Source organism: Plodia interpunctella, chromosome 22, assembly GCF_027563975.2.
Source record: "Plodia interpunctella isolate USDA-ARS_2022_Savannah chromosome 22, ilPloInte3.2, whole genome shotgun sequence".
NCBI lineage: Eukaryota > Metazoa > Arthropoda > Insecta > Lepidoptera > Pyralidae > Plodia > Plodia interpunctella.
In genome coordinates, this window is record NC_071315.1 from 2,589,072 (window position 1) to 2,609,194 (window position 20,123).

The following is a 20,123-nucleotide window of genomic DNA, read 5'->3' on the forward strand; positions in this document are numbered from 1 at the left end:
TCAAAGCTTCGGCAAAGGAGTGCGTTTTATACCGCGCGAAGAGGACGAGTACCGCGCAGTCCAGCGGTACCTTACACAGCTGAAAAAGGAAGCAGGTATTTTCTGGTTTTCCTACTCTCTCTCTGCAGAACGCAGCCTAAAGGTAGCCATTAGAGGTCTACCTGCCGACACACAGCCGTCCGACATAGAGGACGAACTTCGCATCCTAGGCTTCCTGCCCGAATATGTGCGCCCCATACGTGCACGTCAAGGCCGCCCGGGCGCGCAGCTCCAACGGAATGCAGAGACCATCCCCGCCATTTACGAAGTCAGCGAGCTTCTATGCATGCCGGGGATCACCATCCTGGCGTGGCAAAAAATGCCCCGCACAATGCCACCGGTGCCAGCAGTTTCGGCACAGACCGAACCGAACCGAACCTGTAGGAGGCAAACCGAAGCCCGCCCCTAGAAAGGCCACCCCCCCTCAGTAGCCCGAGCCCCAACGTCCCGAACAGGCAAAGGACGCTACCAAGACGGGAAGGATGAACGTCCAGCTGGTCATCGACCTTCTCGTCGAGAAGTCGTATCGAGATCCTGGTTGCGTACCAAGCCGACCAGGACATCGTCCCCATAGTGCTCAGAAATGCATTTGCGAGCATCGGATGAGCTGAAGTTCCCAAATTATCATATCTATCGTTTTGATGCAGTCTCCGACCACGACGCAGCCTACAGAGGCCTCGCCGTTTTGGTCAAGAGGAAAATTATCCATCAACCTATACCACGCGCGCAACTTCAGTCTATCTACGCACTAGGCGTTGAGATTTGAATTGACTTTACTCCGACTCGTGTGTTCGCACTTTATAAACCGCCGAACGATCAACTAAAAGTGGCCGATATCTATCTCCTACTGGACTCGTCCCTTCCAACGATCGTAGCCGGCGACTTTAACTGCAAACACACCGCCTGGAACTCCCGCGTATATGCCCAAATGGACGCCGCCTCTTTGACGACTCTAAAAGAGTGGCTTACGAGGTGAGAGGCGCGGAAGTACCGACTCATTAGCCCGGAGCCGCCGCCTACTTACCGGACGTAATCGATCTTACGCTGTACAAAGGCATTTCAGCGTCAAAGATTACCACCGAAGTGCTCAACGACAACATGACTCAGCCTGTCCTCGTAACAACAGTGTATGAGTCCCACACTGCCAAGCCAACCCCTCCGCCCAAACCCCGAATTGAGTGGGCTAAGTTCAGCACGTATTTAGAGCAGCACCTCTCTTCGACACCGGTCAGTAACGCGGCTGACGTAGAGCAGTTAGTTTCCCACATCTGTGAAATAAAACAAGCTACATCTGACTCCGTTAGTACCCCCAAGAGACGCCCTACCCCCCTCTACATTCTAGAGATGATAGCCGAAAAGAGAACCCTGCGACAAACGATGACAACGAACCAGATGCCCATCCCTCAAAACTCAAGTGAACTCTTATGTCAGCAAAGATTGCGAAAGCCCTGGAAACAGAGTCTTCCGAGTCTTGGCTACGGACCATAGAGTCGACGAGTGACGATTGGACGTCTATTCACAGGCTCTGCAGGCAAGTTTCCAACAAGCCTCAGCCTATTCACCCCCTCAACGCCTCCGACGGTACCCCCCGGTACAGAGCGGAAGATAGAGCGGAAATCTTCGCGGATAACTTAGAGCAGCGATTCAAATCAAACCCCTCTGATGGTCCTCAGCAAGCTGAAGACATCCAGAAGCTCCTGGACGAGTACTTTCCCCGTCCCATTCCCCCGGACGAGGACCCCATAATCTTTACCCCGGGTCAAGTCCTTAGGATGGTCAAGAAAACGAAGCTACGCAAAGCCCCAAGCCCCGATGGCATCCCCAACGAAGCCTTGCGACACTTCCCTCCGCGAGCAATCGCAGTTTTGACGTGACTATAACGAAGTCTTGCGCACGGGCCACTACCCCTCCATCTGGAAAGTAGGCCGTGTCATCATGCTTCCCAAGCCCCATAAAAATATCTTGAATACAGGGAGTTACCGCCCCATTACGCTCATCGCTACCATCTCTCCAAGGTGTTCGAGACATTGTTATTACTACATCTCACACCTCACTTGACCCCCAGAAACGAGCAATTTGGCTTTCGAGCTGAGCACTCCACAACGCTCCAACTCACAAGGGTACTACACCATATGACGACAGCCTTCAATAAAGGGGAAAAACCGTAGGTGTTTTTCTCGACATGGAAGGAGCGTTCGACCGTGTCTGGTCTACAAATTGTCCACCTCTACGACTCCCCGTCGAATCGTCAAAACCGTGGCCAACTTTCTCGTAGACAGACCAAGTAGCAGTCGAAAACGCCACCTCTACAGTACGTACCATAGAGGCCGGCGTTCCCCAAGGCAGTTGCTTCTCACCCGTACTCTACGCGCGATACACCGATGACATCCCTCTAGAAAACGGTTCTCCTAGCCCTGTATGCCGACGACGCAGCATACTACGCATTGTCACTAAGTCCGATACATGCCGCCAAGGTAGTCCAGAGAACCCTCGATGCCCTCCCCGAATGGTTATCCCGCTGAAGGCTGTCGATCAATGTAGCTAAAACGCAAGCCATTGTAGTAAGCCGCACCGCTTTGCCCCCTCCTCTCCGTCTACAGGGCCAAGACATCGCTTGGACTAGCCCGGTTAAATACCTGGGCGTCCAAATCGATCGGCGCCTGACGATGAAGGATCAAGTTAACGCTGCCATCAACTCTACTCGTGCTGCCAGAGCCGTTTTGCGTCCCGTCTTAAACTCAGTTCTCCCCTTAAAAGTGAAACTCGGTGTGTATAAAACATACATACGGCCCCGACTCACATACGCCGCCCCAGCGCGCTCACATACCCCCCTCTACATTCTAGAAATGATAGCCGAAAAGAGAACCCTGCAAAAACGCTGGCAACGAACCAGATGCCCATCCCTCAAAACTCGGGTAAACTCTGTGTCAGCAAAGATTGCGAAAGCCCTCGAAACAGAGGCTTCCGATTCTTGGCTACGGACCATAGAGACGGCGAGTGACGATTGGAAGTCTATTCACAGGCTCTGCAGGAAAAACAAATAAATAAACTTTCTTCAACATTTCAGGTAAAGAAAAATATGTGTGAATTGTTAAAAGAAATTATTGAGATAAAAGCAACTAAAAACCAATCATTGTACGATTTTTACTTCTAACAAAAATCGAAAGTTGCGTTGTGCGCAATAATGATGACACCGAGTAGCTTGAAGAAACCGACGTTGATCTTCAACAAAATACTGATATTAGTTGTTGGATTTGTTACTATTGCATCTGTTATTTATATTTAATACAGTGCTGTTTTAGTTATATAATATCTAGTGTACATTGCAAAAACATCGAACAAAGAGTTTGTCTCAAACTTTGCATCGCCAATGGAATTTCGTGTTCGGAGTCACTGAAAATATTACAGAAGGCTTACGGTGAAACGACTATGTCAAAAACACGTGCTTATGAGTGATTGGCATAGTGTTCAAAAGTGGTCAAGATGTGATGGAAGATTTGCCTCGCTCTGGTAGGCTATCAACAACTGCAACTGAAGTTAACATCGCAAAAGTGAAGGAAATACGAGGGCTGTTCCGAAAGTTTTAGCTGTACCTAAAATATACTTCTTTAGCATTTGATTTCTACGCCAATACGAGGGTAATTTATCTGTAAGTTGCGTATAAAGGGATTAGTTGATATTTTACAATCAGCAATGGAAGTGTCGCGCGAGTCATTCCGTGCTATGATTTACTACGACTATAAAAGAGGGATTACATTTCACGAATCCCACAAAAATTTTAAGGCTGCATTTGGTGACTCTGCTCCTTCGCAACTACACATACTGGTATCGTGAGTATAAACGGGGTAGAGACAGGGAAAGAGTGGAGTGGCTGATTAAAGAAAGGAGAAATATAACACATCGTGAGATTCAAGATGAACTGCAGATTGAATCCCAGGCAGTAGCAACAATTTTGCACGACCACCTTAAGCGGCCTGATAGACGGGCGAGCAAGTACGCGTACTTATGGCTCGACGACCTTTTTCGCTCGTGTGTCACCGTAAGTACGCGTACTTTAAAACCGCCGAGTAAGTTCGTCGGCGATCCAACCGGTTTGAAATCTTACTCGTAGCTCGTCTTGGCTCGTACGTGTGGCAGCACTGCGAGCCGCGAGCCGCCATTTTGTTTCGCCAGTCCGTGGACGCGCACGCTTGTTTAAATTGCAATTTTTGTTAATTTTGATTCAGAAATTTCTCAAAATGTGTGATTTTCGAACTTATTCGCATGAACTACTAACCGAATTTATAGAAGCTTTCCGAAATAACCCTTGTCTTTGGAAAATTAGAAGCAACGACTACAAAGACAAAAATTTGAAGCTTCAAGCATACAATAATTTATTAGAAATTATACGGAAGGTAGAAAGAGATGCTACGATTGAGAACGTCAAGAAAAAAATTAATTCATTAAGGGCTGGGTTCCAAAAAGAACATAAAAAAGTGCAAGATAGCAAGAAGACAGGTTCAGGAACTGACCAGGTATACGTGCCAAAATTATGGTATTACAGTCAGCTTGAATTTCTCAAAGATTAAGGCCAAGGTAAGTTTAATTATTTATTAAAGAATTTCTCTATACACTATTATATTATACGTGCGTATTCTTTGTTATGCCTGTGTCTAAATTAGGTAGGTACCTAAAATAGAGTACCTATTATAGCACTTTGTTTCATTACAATAATGACATTGTGATGTTGAACATTAAAACCAAAAGTTAATTTAGAAGGTTTATATTTAATTACAGGTGAACAATCAACTGACAATATAGACAGCAGCGAACAGGAGACAGCTATAAATGAAAATACATTTGATGCTGAACATAGTGAAAATGATACCCAGGTAAAAATACTATTATTATATCATATTCTTTGTTGCCATGACACTGCACCACTAGTATTAAAGTAGGTTTCATACTTTTCTCTGATATTTTTTGCATTTTGAGTGGGGTTACGACGATGTGTTTGTTGTAGTGACTGTAATTCTCCATTTTGTGGTCTCAGCCCCAATTCAATAGTTCCATTTTCGTGATTTTCACTATCAAAGTGCTGATGTGGACTGGAAACTTGTCTTACTTTTTTCCTTAAAAAATTGTGCAATACACAACATGCCAAAACTATTTTGTTAATATTGTGCACACTGGTATTTATAGGCGATAGAAAAATGTGGAATCTTGCCGCCAGAATTCCAAAAACATTTTCTATAATTCTTCTAGCCCTGCATACTCTATAATTGTATATCCTCTTACTTGAGCTAGCCTGTGATTGCCTTTGTGGGTACGGTTTCATAAAATCTGTCCTCAAAGCAAAAGCCTCGTCGCCAATAAATACATAAGGCAATTCTTCTGAATGTCCGCTTGGATTTCTGGGGCTAGGAAGATTTAAGCGCTTGGAATTCAATCTTTGAAAGAATGTAGTTTTTTGTAATACACCTCCATCAGAAATACGTCCATTTGTTCCAATATCTACATAAATAAATTCATAATTTGCATTTGCAATTCAATTACAATACTGTGATACCCTTTATAATTAATTAAGTACAATACTGTGATACACTTTATAATTTAAAAAAAGTGAGCCGGTTCCGGCAGGAGGGACTATAGCTACATGTTTACCATCGACGGCTCCTAAACAATTTGGAAATTGCCATGTACGCTCAAACTCTTCAAATTCTTCTTCTGAACTCGGGAACTGTAACAAAAAAACCCATAATTCAGTATAAATGATATCATATCATTTTTATTTACAGAGTACCTTTTCAACGTGTCATCACCCGCGACACCTGCAACATCTGCTGCTTCATCTGCACGTCGTAAGCGACACGGCAATGCCGCCATTGAAGACACAATATCGTTAATAGGTAAAAGATTACAAAACCCAGATGATGAATATCATCTGGGTTTTGTAATCTTCGATGTTCGTTTTGGAAAAAATGTCGCAATTAAACTCCGCAACATGACTGCTATTCAACAAGGCATAGCTGAAAAGCTCATCAATGAAGTTATTTTTTTGGGACGGTTTGAAACATTAACATTCAATACAAGTATACATAATCCAGTTCCAGTCCAGGTACCCCAAAAACCATTGATACACATGCCAGCTGTTCCAGTCTAGCTGCAAGAAACACAAGCATTTAACTTGACACAAGACTCGCAAACTATTAGTATCCCGGACACCCTGGTTGAATATTTAAACTTTAATAATAATAACTAAAAATAAATAAAATAGTACGTTACATTTGTATATGTTCAAGAGTAAATTTATTTGTTAAGCATTAATGTTAATGTGCCATTGCAAAATAAAGTCTGATTATTTGTACTGAGTTATTTTATTTATAAAGTATGTAATAAATGATACATACCTTCAAATATGTTTTCAGTGCAGAGTAGATTGCGTCACATGTCTCTGGAATTATGTACCCCAATGACTGTCTTGATATCGCTGACGAATACATTACATCTTTATATGTTCCACCTGTTATCAAAAATCGTAATGTTGCACTTAAACGTTCATGCGGTGAAATAGCTTCTCTCATGCAAGTATCCTGTTTAGCTATAATTGGTGTGACTAAACACAAAAGTTCTTCATACACAGGCTCAGGCATTCTGAAAATCTTCCTTCTCTTCACGTAACTCTCTTACTAAATTCACATGTGATAAACGCTCTCTTTTTGTAAGCCAGTTCTTAACCCACACTTTTCGCCTTCGTCTATTGTTTTTAGTTTTTGAAATGTAATACGATATAATTCCTAAATAACACAAAGCTTCTTCAGTGGACGACATCGCGATACGGTATGAGTAAGTTGGCGCGTGTATCGCCGACGTCGAGACAAGTAAGTTCGCGATCTTAAAAACCGCAGACTTTAAGTTCGTACGTCTATCACCACCTTTAAGCCGCGGTTCCACTGCAGCGCACGGAGAGGCTACGCACGTGCATCAAGCTTCGCTTTGCAAGAAAATATATGTGATTGTATCCACTGCAACCCACGGACACGCTACGCACGAATTGACACGCGTAGCTAGCTAGGATATGCGCGCTCGTGGCTCAACGTTGGCAACGCCATGCACGCTGTACACGCGGTACACGAAAGCGGGGCGGGATAGTCGGGTGGGGGACGAGACGGGCGGGGAAGCGACGTCCGCGCCATTTTGTCGATTCCTGTTCTCTGTTGCGTACGCACGTATTGACAGTACTGTGTTCCTTTTTATTAATCAGCCTTAGATTCGTAGCTTTTGGATTGATTATGGAGTACTTTATAGAAAAAGTTAAACTACATCCCTGTTTATGGAAAATGAACGATATATCCTACAGAGATATCGGTAAAAAGGATTTGATTTGGGCACGTATAGCCAAGGAATGTGAAATGGCAAATGGTGAGTAAAATTTTTGTTTGTGTATAATAAAATAAAATATTTACATGCATACCGGATTATGCAGATAGTTGGTAACATATTTATTATACATACATTATATAACATATTTAATAATATATAATAATTTACAGTTAATTTTACAAATTACTTTTTAAATTGTGACACGGGCTTGTTGCCAGCTCAAAACATTAATATGATTAAAATAATAACAAAATTCTTCTCTTATAAAGAAACTGTCATTGGAACTTCTAAACCCCAAGTGTCTTATGTCTAAAAGTTGGTTTTCAATTGAAGCTGCCGTTATATCTGCATTTGTTACTGAATCATAGGTGAGACCATGTTCCATTAGATAATTATGTAGCACACAAGTTGCCTTAACTACTCTTATGACGGTATCTACTTTGCACTCAAAGGGTCTTTTGTAAACTCTCCAACGCACACTCAGAATTCCAAATGCATTTTCTACCACTCGTCTTGCTCGACAAAGACGGTAATTAAAAATTCTTTTGTTTTGTGTTATATTGTTTTCTCGGGGAAATGGTCTCATCAAATTACACATTAAAGGAAATGCTTCATCTCCGATAAAGACATATGGAACTTCGATGCCGCCTTCTACAAGTGGTTCATCAGGTGGAAGATTAAGATTATTACCATATAACTTCTGTCCAAAGTTGCTTTCTCGTAATATTCCCCCATCACTAAATTTTCCTTTAGATCCAATATCTATCATTATGAATTTTTTTTTGCTGTCAGCAACCGCCAAAAGCACAATCGAGTGATCTTTAAGCCGGGACTCCACCAAAGCGGAGACGAGACGAGCGGAGAGGAGATGTTTTTTAAACAACCAATAGAATTGAGTTATTGACACGTCTTCTCTCCGCTCAGCTTCAGTGGAGATCGCTGTGCGGAGATGTGTAATATTTGTATGTCGCGATGGAAGCGGAGATGTGAGCTGTGCGCGGACGACGCGCAGTGGAGACGAGAGATGTGAGCGGCGTGCAGTGAGCGATGTCACCCTCCCCCCTCTCGCCCGCTAGCAACCCGCAGAACCCCGCGCGCGCGCCGGCCGGCCATCTTGCTAGTACCGTGCGCGCGAGCACACGCTTTTATCGTGAATAATTTGTGCAGTTTGTATTTTTCAACGTAAACAATTAGTTAATTTAAATAAAACGTAATGGATGAACAATTTATTGAATCAGTAAAAAAATATCCATGTCTATGGAACACATCAATAGATACCTATAAACTTACTGACGTCAAAGATGCAGCTTGGGAGAACGTTTTGAAAGAAACTCAATTATCTGACGGTAAGTGCAATTTATTATATTAAGTATTTCGTTCAAGTAATGTTGTAATACGAGTGTCTTGCCATGGAACGGCGCCCTCGTTGTTGAAATAACTACAGAATTTTTCTCGAACTTGATAGGCATCCATATTGTCATTCGATAATAGATTTTCCACGTTTGTGTCGTTAAACATAGTCGTGGCCAAACCCGTTTCATTATTATCTAGATAGCCAGGCATCTTGTCAATTAAAAAGTTGTGTAGAACACACGTTGCTTTTATCACTTTTTCCACTGTTTCTATTTTACATTCAAATTCTTTACGGTATACGTACCATTTCCGTGATAATACACCAAATGTAGCTTCCACAATACGACGAGCTCTTGAAAGTCTATAATTGTATGTTCGTTTTTCGTTATTTAAATTATCGCGTGGATATGGTCTCATTAAGTTAGTCATCAAAGGGAAAGCTTCGTCTCCAATAAAAACAAACGGTACAGGTTCTCCATTTTGGTACAAGGGTTGTGGCTGTGGTAGATTTAGTCTGTTTTCTCTCAAACGAATTCCGAATATACTATCAGCAAAAATACCACCATCGCTGAACCTTCCCATTGAACCTATATCTACCATAATTATTCTTCGGGTAGCGTCGGCTACGCACATCATTACAGTTGAAAACCTGTGTTTATAACAGTAATATGAGGACCCAGATTTTGGGGGTGCAAACATGTACACATGCTTGCCATCAATGGCCCCGACGCAGTTTTTGAATTGCCAGATTTCTTCAAATTGCTTTGAAATTTTTTTCCAATCATTTTTATTAAGTTCTGGCATAACCAAAGGTTGTAATACTGTCCACATGGCATCGCAGACATCTTCTATAATTCTTGGAACAGTCGATTTTCCAATCCTAAAATTTTCAGCTATTTGTGAAAATTTTGAACCAGTCGCCAAATACCTGTAATAATTATAATATAGATTTATATTTATGTGTCGTGGTTTCAGTTAGAATAGAAGGGTCATTTCAAAATAATATCTTAATCAGTGTCGTGTTGTTTCCGGAACTATAAAAGATTAGGCATTACTGAAATTATGTATTTACAGAATTTTCACTCGTTCAAAAGTTATAGCCATTTTTAAATAATAGAAAAGAAACAATCAAAAGTCTAAGATTCACACGAGCACAACACATTGAAATCAAACAAATAAAATGGATTTATCACTCGTTATTTATTAACATTTCAAATTTCGACGCCGCCGTCTGCCGCGACCACGTACGAGAGATACAATCCGTTTTGTTTGTTTGATTTCAGATATTTTTTTTATAAATTGGTTTCCCTTGAAACTCTGGTATTTTTTAAATATTTATAATGGTTATAAATTCTGCATGAGTGATAATGCGGTAAGTATATTTTGACTATGGCAATGTCAACATTTAATATTTATAATGATTTCAATTATTTTTATTTCAGTAAAAACGGCTAAATCTAAGTGGAAAAAGTTGAGAGACAGCCACCGGGACGCATTAAAAAGGAAGAATGCCACTAGAAGTGGACAGAGTGGTAAACAAATTCGTGAATGGAAATATGAGAAGGTAATGGAATTTTTGATACCATATATGACGAATAGAAACAGGACTACAAATTATACCTCACAAACAAATATAAATGAACAGGAAACAAATTCATTGGAAAGTAATGTAACCGATGAGTTTTTTGAAACATCAAGCAATCATACAAGAAGCACTCCAGAAGATCGTCCATCTGTACAACATTCGCCGTCACCGACATCAAGCGTCTCAGCCTCGACATGCAGAAATGCAACAAGAAAATCGGATGAAATAAGTAATTTACTTATACAGCACCATGCAAACCGTGAAAGAATACGCCAAGAAAAACTAGAAATACAATCATTGATAGAGAAAAATAATACCCTTGACGAAATTGACACTTTTTTTCTGTCGATATCAAAAAGTGTAAAAAAGCTTTCTCAATATATGCAGCTTCAGGCTAAACGTAAAATTTTCAATGTTCTTTTAGAATTGGAAGAACTTGAGCTACAAAACACATGGTATAACACAAATGAAAATAATTGGTATTCCCCCGGTTACACTTCAGCACCGGGTCCAAGTTCGACACCGGGTCCTAGCTCAACACAGGCACCGGTTCTTACATCAACACAGGCCGGTGGTCCTAACTCAACACAGGCACCGGTTCTTACATCAACACAGGCCGGTGGTCCTAACTCAACACAGGCACCGGTTCCTAGCTCAACACAAATACCGGGTCCAAGTTCGACACAGGCACCTGTTCCAAGCTTGGAAGATACGCACATGACCGATGAACAGATAGAAGCATTCAGAAACGAAGAAGACACATATGATAATTTGTAACTATATGGAAAAGAAAGCAATATGTCTCATGTGATTTACTGTTATAATTTTTTTGTACGTTATGTTTCTAATATAACCTTACGTTTTTTTTGCTACTGCCAGAACGGCAGTTGATTTTTTTGTTTTCTTTATGAATAAATAAGATAATATAAAAATATATTTGGTTTTTACATAATATGCATCACTCCAGTCTCCCGGAGGGGTAGAAAGAGACAACGGATCTCGATTTCTCGTAATCCTTACATACCTCAGTTTACATAATATTTTTCATGTATTCTCGTACTTCTTGATTCTCGTTTTGAGTACTTCTCACTTAGCCCTTTTACACAAAAAAAAACAAACACTCAAAAAAGACTGATCACATTCAAACGCAGATAACACACATTAACAAAAAAATAATTAGGTAGGTACTTACTTCAAACATACTGCTAGCCGCTCTTGGGTACAGATAGATCTCCTGTAGTTAGTATCTTGCTTAAATATATGCGGTTTAATTAAGTTATGTAGTTCGTAGAATATATTCCTCGGTAGTCTGTAGGACTTGGTAAAACTTTCATCATCTAACTCATTAAACAGAGTAAAAAATTCTCCATGACTGGTATGGTAATACAAGTGACTTCTTTTCCAAAACCGATGTTTTCTTTTGTTTAGGTAGTATAAAGCTATCAATTCTGCTTCTTCAGACTGTAGTTCTTCTTCAAGTAAAAGAAGATACTTTTTTTGTAATAATAGCGACATCGTCTACCTTTCGTGTCAGAATGCGTACTGAGCACTCAACGCCCCGCACCCGAGCTGAAAAACATCTCTTCTCGCACAGCACACAGCACACCGCACACATCTCCGCTTTGGTGGAGTCCCGCGAGCTGAAAAACATCTCTTCTCGCACAGCACACAGCACACCGCACACATCTCCGCTTTGGTGGAGTCCCGCGAGCTGAAAAACATCTCTTCTCGCACAGCACACAGCACACCGCACACATCTCTGCTTTGGTGGAGTCCCGGCCTTAAGATAGTTAAAGTAATCTGAACCACAGTTTGGAGGTGCTTTTATTGTCACATGTTTGCCGTCAATAGCTCCAACACAATGAGGAAAGTCACAAGAAATTTGAAAATTTTCAGAAATTTTTCTCCACTTATGTTCATCTTTAATTTCTTCTAGAACTAATGGTTTTAAACAATCCCATATAGCATCGGTAACTTCATTGATTATCCTTCCTACAGTGGTTTTACCGATTCTGTAACTATAAGCTATGGTTTGGTATGAATCTCCTGTTGCCATGTATCTGTAACATACATATTTTTATATTAAAGGTAAAGAAGCGAAATCCCATTGGAAAAAACTAAGAGACAGCCATAGAGAAGCTCTGCGTCGACGTAAAACTTCCACGGGCCAGGCAGCACAAAACTTGAAGCCATGGAAGTACGAGGCTTTAATGGAATTTTTACTGACACAAAAAGAAAATAACGAAACTTCTTCAAATTACTCAAGTCAGTTACAAGAGACAAGTCAAGATACTCAAAACAGTTCGGATACAAATACGAATAACGATTCTATTGAATCGCCTGCCCCGCCTCCTGATCCTCCACTCGCAACATCGTCTACAATTCAATCTGAAAAGAAGAACAGCATGCAAACGGAAATAACAGAGATTCTTCGGATCCGCGAGAAAAATGGAGAGCAAAGACGAATAGAAAGAAATGAAGAAAGAATGAGACAAATTGATTCAAATCGACCACGAGATGCATTAACTGATTTATTCGCTAGTCTTTGTCAAAAGACACGCGATCTTCCAAAGTATTTACAATTGAGAGTACAACGAGAAATTTTTGAAACAATTACTCGTGCTGAAGAAGAAGCATTGTCCTATGACTCAGTAAATAATTACTACTGCTCCACGCCATCTACCTCGTCTTCTTATGGATACACAAGTGCCACAAATTATCAAACCACCAATTTACCTGATGCTAGCCCCTTGCCCGATGTCAGCACCTTACGTGATGTCAGCACACTGGCTGATACCAGAACACTGCCTGATGCCAGCACTCTGCCTGATGCCAGCACCGTACCTGATGCCAGCACCGTGCCTGATGCCAGCATCTTGCATGATGTCAGCCACTTGACCGATAATAACAGCCAGCACCTTGCCTGATGCCAGCCACTTAACAACTGTTTGAATTCACTTTTTAAAATATGATACGACTTACCTCAGGGTGATGGCAAGCCTTTCGGCAGAACTTATACATTCTCGATAAGTAGTATCCATTTTTTCAATTTTTTCTTTAATCATTTCATGTATAATTTGAAAATGGTGTCGTGATAGTCGATAATAATCTTCAAATTTTTCATTACTTAGTGTCATAAATAACGTCTTGTATTCTCCGTGATTATTTCTGAATGTAATATGATTTTCTATCCAAAAACGGTGTTTTCTTTTTCTTTCCCTTCGCAATTCACTTATTAATAGATCATCGATCTCACTTTCGAATTCATCGTCTGACGAACTGTCTAACAAACTCAGTTCCAATGTCATTTTACAAGATTCATGAAATGCGTGGTATCCACAAGGCGTATGAGTCAAGACTGTGCTGTGCTATAGTCGGACATAGTCGTGAGGTTATATTATTCGTGTATAGCGTGTGCTGCAGTGGAAACGTTGACCCACGTTGTTAAACAAATGAATACGTGCGCAGCGTGCCCGTGCACAGCGTGCGCTGCAGTGGAACCGCGGCTTTAGAGTGACAACACGTGTTCTAATATCACAGTTGGAGGACGAAACATTCGTCGTATTATTTTATTAACTGTGATCTACGTATCATATAAATCAAGGTAAGTACTATATCAAAATGGGAAAGCCCCATTTTAGTTATTTTTGTGATTGCCCGCTCAATAGACGGCAAACTCACCACATAATGTTAAAACATCTCAGGAAAGCCCTGGGAGGTCTCATGTGATGCACTTATTTAATGTGCAAATGTCTTCTACTAGAGACTATTTTAGCCGACTGTCGGCTGCTCGCCAGCCGACTGACGCCTCCTCGCCCAGCCGACATGTAGGCTGGGCGGGCGACATGCCGGCTGCACGGTGGACGACACGACGACTACGCAGCCAACGTGTCGTGTGAGCATTTCGCACATTATAACAACTCACCGACGACTCGACTCTATGCTAGACATTGAAATTAAAGCCCTGTATCATACGTTCAAGGTTCAATTTCAAAAAATGATTATAAAGTAGTGTACAACGAGTGGCCTACGCATCGTACACTAGAGGTCAACCCCGACACGTTTGTCACGCAATGACCATACGTCGTCCACGCAACGACCACACGTTGTCCACGTAACGACTATGCGTTTGCGACTGACGCGTGACGGGCAACCATTTGCCAGCCCACCCGTCCGCCCCGTGCCTTCCCCCCGCCCGCCATCATTCACTATAGAATCGAAGGACGGAGTGCACGTTGGCGGTACACGGTGATTTTTCGAAAATCATGCAGAAAGAAAAGTTGATAGAAGAAGTGCGAAAATATCCGCTACTATACGACCTTAGTGATCCGAAATATAGTGACGTACATAAGAAGGAAAAGGCATGGAATGAAATCGCTATTGTATTGTCGCAACCAGGTAAGAATTTTTTTCTACTCCGGTACATTTATCTGTTAATTATATAGTCCCGAACACCTATATAAAAGCTAGTCTTATTCAATTGCAAAAAAGTCGATCTAGTCTTTTTTGCAATTGAATTTTGCAAAAACTAACTGTCATATGTGACTATACAACTTCCCGCTCTTAATTATGCGGTATTGCTGTGTTTGTTATATTTAATCCCTAGTCGTAGAAAAAGTTTTGTATGCGACGTTGCATTAACACTCACCACGCCACTCACCATTTTTGAACCCTCTTATACAACTATTGCATAAAATACTATTAACATAATTAATTTATATTTGTGACGTTTTCAGTGTTGGTATTGAGTTATTGATTTTGCCATAATCTACAGAAATTCAACTATCGAACAAATAAATATGTGTGATTCTAATAGATATTAAAAATAATGTTAAAACTTTTAAGTCATTTCATTAAAGTACATTGTTGAGAAAATTTAATTCAACCTGTTACATCCAAAAAGTAGGTATGTTATTGTACAGTTAACAGTACCTACGATTTTCTACTTGGACACTCGAAAAATCTTGGTTTATCGTAAAAATTAGTTTTTTTCACATACAGTAATATAAAATCCCAGAATTTACTGATATAAAATATTAAATCTACGTCATATATATTTTATTTTTAGTTTGGGTTTCTGTATGTTATAATAAAGTGCCTTACGTTTATTTAATATAGGTAATCAGTAATAAAATCCCACCTTAGTATAGAAACTTGTTTAATATTCTTAATAAGCCAATAATATTATAACCAACTTCTTACGATTATTACATATTAATTATCCATGATCTATATTAAATGCTGCCACGGAACTCGTCCTTCGGGAGATTGAAAATAAGTTGCAAACATATCACGAGTTTCAAAAGCAGATGCCGAAGATTCACTTATATCTTCTGGAATTGTACTTAGATTACTTAGTAATCTCTGTTCATCATCATTATTGGCCGAACTCTGCCTTGTGTTGACTTCATCATCGGATGTTATATTATAACACCGCATGACATTGTGTAAAATACACGTCGCAAAGACCACAATATCAACATATTTTGGGTGTAAATGCAAATTCTTATTATAAATTCCAAATTTTTGATATAAGATGCCGAACGCGTTTTCAACTACTCTGCGAGCTCGCGATAAGCGATTATTGTATATTCTTTCCTTTTCTGAAATGCCACTTGAACGTGGATATGGTCGCAATAAATTCCATTTTAAAGGAAACGCTTCGTCGGCTACAAAAACATGTGGCATTATTATTTCAGTACCAGGTAATGGTGTGTCAGTTGGAATATTAAATGTATTCATTTCAATCGCTCTTCCTAATCTTGACGATGCCAAAATTCCGCCATCACTATTCCTGCCATAGGCCCCTATATCGACAGCTATAAATCTGTATTTATCATCGACGATAGCCATGAGGACGATAGAGAAGTGTTTTTTATAATTAAAAAATAGCGAGCCGCTGCTAGGAGGGGCAATTATGTTTACATGTTTGCCGTCGATGGCACCTATACAGTTTGGAAAATTCCATTTTTTATTGAAACCATCTGCGATTCTTTTCCAGTCTTCGGTAGTAGGTGTGGGCATGAACTTCCCCTTCATTGTATTTATAATCGCATTGCACACATCTTTTAATATCGACCGGATGGTACTTTCGCCTAACCGAAAGCTTGAACTCATAGTCCTAAATGAACAGCCACTAATCAAGTACCTGAAACAACCAATTTTTCTTTATATTTATATTATTTTGTTACAGCGTCAGAATGTAAGAAGATATGGCAAAACTTAAGGGAATATCATAGAAGAGCCATTAAAAAGAAAGCAACTAAAAGTGGTCAGAGTACTAATACTAATAAAAAATGGCAATATGAAACTGAAATGTCTTTTTTATTACCACATTATAAAGAACGGTCTACAGTGACGTCAGTGGACAACACAGATGATGGTGATGATGAAAATAGCTTATCTGCTGCGGAAATTCTTGCCAATGTGACTAATAATGAAGAATCTCAAGACTCGTCAATTACCTCGGAGCGTCCTGAATCTTCGGTGTCTATGTACGATTCATCTAGATCAGTGTTTCCTGACATTCCAAAAACGACAAAACGAAAGAAATTGCAAGAAACAAGTGCATCGGCGGTTTTAATGGAATATTTATTAAAAAACAAACACGATGAAGATGGAAAGCAGAATGACGAAATGGATAATTTTTTTTTAAGTATTTCTAGCACAGTAAAAAAATTATCTACCTATAATCAAGCACTTTTAAAGTCAAGAATTTTTAATTTAGTTTCGGAAGCTGAAATACAAGAACTGCAAAATAATCGAAACTGTTCCTATGATGATTTTTTTGCACCAGGAACTTCTGGCTACACAACTCAAAACCTAAATGCAGGTACTACCGGTAGTATCTACACAACTCAAAACCTAAATGCAGGTACTACCGGTAGTATCTACACAACTCAAAACCTAAATGCAGGTACTACCGGTAGTAGCTACACAACTCAAAACCTAAATGCAGGTACTACCGGTAGTAGCACCGCTAGCACCCAACAGCAAAATACAACGCCTATGGAAGAATCGAGGGTTGATGGTTCTTCTTAACACAATTAAAGTAAAATTGCTTTGCTTTGATTTATCCTTTAACTTGATATATAAATAAATACATATAAAGTATAAAAAAGTTTCTTATTGCTTACCTTAATGTCACTGCCAGCTTTTCTTCCGGTGATACAGCTTCTCTAAATCGCGTGTTTCTTTTGTAGATGTCGTCCTCAATAATATTAAGTATATAATAAAACAAGTATCTCGGCATACGGAAATAGATATAGAATTTTTCTTCGTCATCTAGCAGACGTTTCCGGATATTCCAATATTCCCCTTCTGATTTCCTTTGTCGCAACATATCATGTACCCAATATCTTCTTTTCCTGCTGTTTCGTTCATTTTCATTATCAAATATAATAGCTATAATCGCCAGTTCACTGAATGTAAAGTTCGACATTTCATAAGCAACACGACTTCTTTGGACAAAATTTAACCGAAAACTGAGGTTAGACGAGTTGTCTGTTGAATACGCATTACCCACTCGTTGGCACCGCGTTGGCCACTCCTTGACACCGCGTTGTCCACTAGTGACCATTGGGTGGATCAACTAGTTGACTACTCATCGAGAGTGTGAGTAGAGTTGCGAAGACCTTTAACCGACACCTGTAATGTCGCTTGACCAGCCGACGGTCATCTGGGCTTACTACCACATGCAAACTAGTACAACAACGCCCGCTATTTTCAGATGGCGCCATGCACCATGGGTGATCTTGCTGACTGGGTGCCGTCCGACAAAGAAGAAAAGTTCTTTCACAACATAGTAGCTGTTTTGGATGAACTATACCCAAGCGATTGGAGAGGATGGGTTGTAGAACGTCTCGAATACAAAGACTTGTTTGGGGAGACGATATCGCCAGACCTGGAGTGCAGACTGCGCTTTGCCATTCCTACAACAAGGCTTGCAAAAGCCTACAGTTCAGATCTAAATCTCAGCGAACACCGTTATAAGCACATTAAGCGCACCATGTTAAGATGGCCTTTAGGTCGGGCTCTCATATACGCTCCGTTGTTTATCACATCCAAAATACACCAGACGCCATCGCATTCTAAATTTTTGGATACCTTAGACTCGCTGAAAACTCTGTTCATTTCCCGACATGAGGCCTCTAAGATTTTACGCACAGAAAGGCTCGACAACACAGAGATAGAATCAACCTCGAGTGTCCCATCCACTTCTAAGAGAAGCCACTCACCCGATCCCTCCGGATTATATAAAGAAGCTAAACTGACGGACTTTATGGCTCATCAGAACGCTATGTTCGAGAAGTTATGCTTTATGGTACAAACCACAAACGAAAATGTGACAAGGATGCTTAATGAAAATGCGAACCCCCCGCAAGTAGATAATGAATCAGTTGTGTCCATGCAGGAAGATCTTGATGATCACATCGAGCAGGATGACTGGGTAGCTCCCCCCCTGGTGGAAGAGACACTAATTGAAGAAGAAAACATAGAGCAGGCAGAGCCAGAGTTAGAACTTGAGGATTTTACTCCTGGAACCAAAGAGTCTGAAGCAAAAATCACAAAAGCCAAGGAAACACATGTAAACCAAGGCATAGCATGTCAAAGATTTGGATCCGAAAGCTGGCAAAATATACGGTATGCAGAAGTACAGAAATTGTTCTAGGCAACTCTATAGTAGTAGTCGAGTATTCACAGCCCTAAAAGTAAATAGTAATCTTGCTACCGTTACATCCCCGTGGCAGCTTGTATCTGTACTTGAAAAAATGGACTTATGTCTGGGAGCTATAACACATGGGCTGTTACAGCAGCGTGATACATTTCAAGAGATCTACCAAAAGGCTTCGCCACAAGTAAGACGGGAAATTAATAAAAACTTCTTGGCCCCAGATTCAACGTTCAGAAAAACGTCAGATGCTCTCCTACAATACACCTGTGGTAAACGGGCAGAAGTCATCCAACAAAGAAGGGCAATTTACAAACCGGCTAATAAAACTCTAAACGAGTTGCTTCATTCTATCCCTCCTTCGGGTAACCATTTGTTTTCGGAGCATCAATTAGGAGAGCTTGTAAAAGAACAAGGAGGTGTGTCGAAACTTTTCCCGAGTAAATTTCGTAGATCAACAACAACTACCTCCACGAACCGACCAGTTACGAGACGTGCCCCCGCCCCTACGTCATCAACGGACAAAGATAGACCACAACAAATTGGTAGTGGCTTTCGGCAAACCGCCAACCGGAAAAGTGGTAAACGATTTGATCGATTTACACCAAAGAAAACAATTACCAGACTTACGAAAAGCAATAGAAAGTACTAACTTTCGCGCAAGACAGGTGAGTAACAAAATTCACACCTGGGAAACAATAGGGGCACCTAAGAATATACTGTCCATATTATTAGGATATCGTACACCTTTCGTTAAACGACCGCTCTGCTACAGGTTCGATAAAAAAGTTTGCTTACGCCATCAAACATTAGCCAATGATGAAATGTCTCAAGAAATAGATCAATTGTTAGAATCTGGTGCTGCGCAAGTTTGTCAAAGTGAATCTGGTTTCATATCTCCCATATTTCTTCGCCAGAAATCAGACGGATCCAATCGACGCATTTTTGATCTCAGAAATTTGAATTACTTTTTAAAGCCACCGAAATTTCATTTACTGAATCACTTTAAAGTACCATCTTGCTTGAACCGAAATGATTTCATGACAAAAATCGATTTGTCTCAAGCCTATTTTCATATTCCCATAGCGAGAGAACACCGCAGGTTTTTAGCAT

General features: G+C 40.5%; 5 protein-coding genes across 5 annotated transcripts; 3 read left to right on the forward strand and 2 right to left on the reverse strand.

The window, feature by feature from the left end:
- The first annotated feature begins 8,254 nt into the window (after window positions 1-8,254).
- LOC128679733 (uncharacterized) lies at window positions 8,255-11,390 on the forward strand. Its single transcript, XM_053762147.1, has 2 exons — window positions 8,255-8,747; window positions 10,197-11,390. Exons 1-2 carry the CDS (start codon window positions 8,615-8,617, stop codon window positions 11,114-11,116), a joined length of 1,053 nt encoding a protein of 350 aa, XP_053618122.1. The 5' UTR covers window positions 8,255-8,614; the 3' UTR covers window positions 11,117-11,390.
- Window positions 9,570-14,236, reverse strand: LOC135309944 (uncharacterized). The gene is made up of 3 exons (XM_064436690.1): window positions 13,322-14,236; window positions 11,532-12,399; window positions 9,570-9,682 (listed from the first exon to the last, which is right to left on the reverse strand). Exons 1-2 carry the CDS (start codon window positions 13,645-13,647, stop codon window positions 11,814-11,816), a joined length of 912 nt encoding a protein of 303 aa, XP_064292760.1. The 5' UTR covers window positions 13,648-14,236; the 3' UTR covers window positions 9,570-9,682; window positions 11,532-11,813.
- LOC128679731 (uncharacterized) lies at window positions 12,406-13,315 on the forward strand (the record flags this gene model as incomplete). The annotated part of the gene is made up of 1 exon (XM_053762146.1): window positions 12,406-13,315. A coding segment is annotated over one exon (861 nt), but the record flags the coding sequence as incomplete, so codon positions are not given.
- Window positions 14,237-14,604: 368 nt separating the features above from the next.
- Window positions 14,605-17,476, forward strand: LOC128679723 (uncharacterized). The gene is made up of 2 exons (XM_053762140.2): window positions 14,605-14,737; window positions 16,533-17,476. The coding sequence occupies exons 1-2, from the start codon at window positions 14,605-14,607 to the stop codon at window positions 17,378-17,380; spliced, it is 981 nt and encodes a 326-aa protein (XP_053618115.1). The 3' UTR covers window positions 17,381-17,476.
- LOC128679718 (uncharacterized) lies at window positions 14,731-19,703 on the reverse strand. The gene is made up of 2 exons (XM_053762135.2): window positions 17,476-19,703; window positions 14,731-16,487 (listed from the first exon to the last, which is right to left on the reverse strand). Exons 1-2 carry the CDS (start codon window positions 17,916-17,918, stop codon window positions 15,569-15,571), a joined length of 1,362 nt encoding a protein of 453 aa, XP_053618110.1. The 5' UTR covers window positions 17,919-19,703; the 3' UTR covers window positions 14,731-15,568.
- Window positions 19,704-20,123: the final 420 nt, after the last annotated feature.

What these genes read in the sequence shown, in the direction of transcription:
- LOC128679723 (XM_053762140.2), top strand. Translation starts at nt 14,605, where the DNA reads ATGCAGAAAGAAAAGTTGATAGAAGAAGTGCGAAAATATCCGCTACTA. An exon ending in TATTGTATTGTCGCAACCAG is followed by an intron (nt 14,738 to 16,532) that starts GTAAGAATTTTT and finishes ATTTTGTTACAG; the next exon opens with CGTCAGAATGTAAGAAGATA.
- LOC128679718 (XM_053762135.2), bottom strand. Translation starts at nt 17,918, where the DNA reads ATGGTCACTAGTGGACAACGCGGTGTCAAGGAGTGGCCAACGCGGTGC. An exon ending in AAGCTGGCAGTGACATTAAG is followed by an intron (nt 16,488 to 17,475) that starts GTAAGCAATAAG and finishes TGGTTGTTTCAG; the next exon opens with GTACTTGATTAGTGGCTGTT.
- LOC128679733 (XM_053762147.1), top strand. Translation starts at nt 8,615, where the DNA reads ATGGATGAACAATTTATTGAATCAGTAAAAAAATATCCATGTCTATGG. An exon ending in AGAAACTCAATTATCTGACG is followed by an intron (nt 8,748 to 10,196) that starts GTAAGTGCAATT and finishes TTTTTATTTCAG; the next exon opens with TAAAAACGGCTAAATCTAAG.
- LOC135309944 (XM_064436690.1), bottom strand. Translation starts at nt 13,647, where the DNA reads ATGACATTGGAACTGAGTTTGTTAGACAGTTCGTCAGACGATGAATTC. An exon ending in AGGCTTGCCATCACCCTGAG is followed by an intron (nt 12,400 to 13,321) that starts GTAAGTCGTATC and finishes TGTATGTTACAG; the next exon opens with ATACATGGCAACAGGAGATT.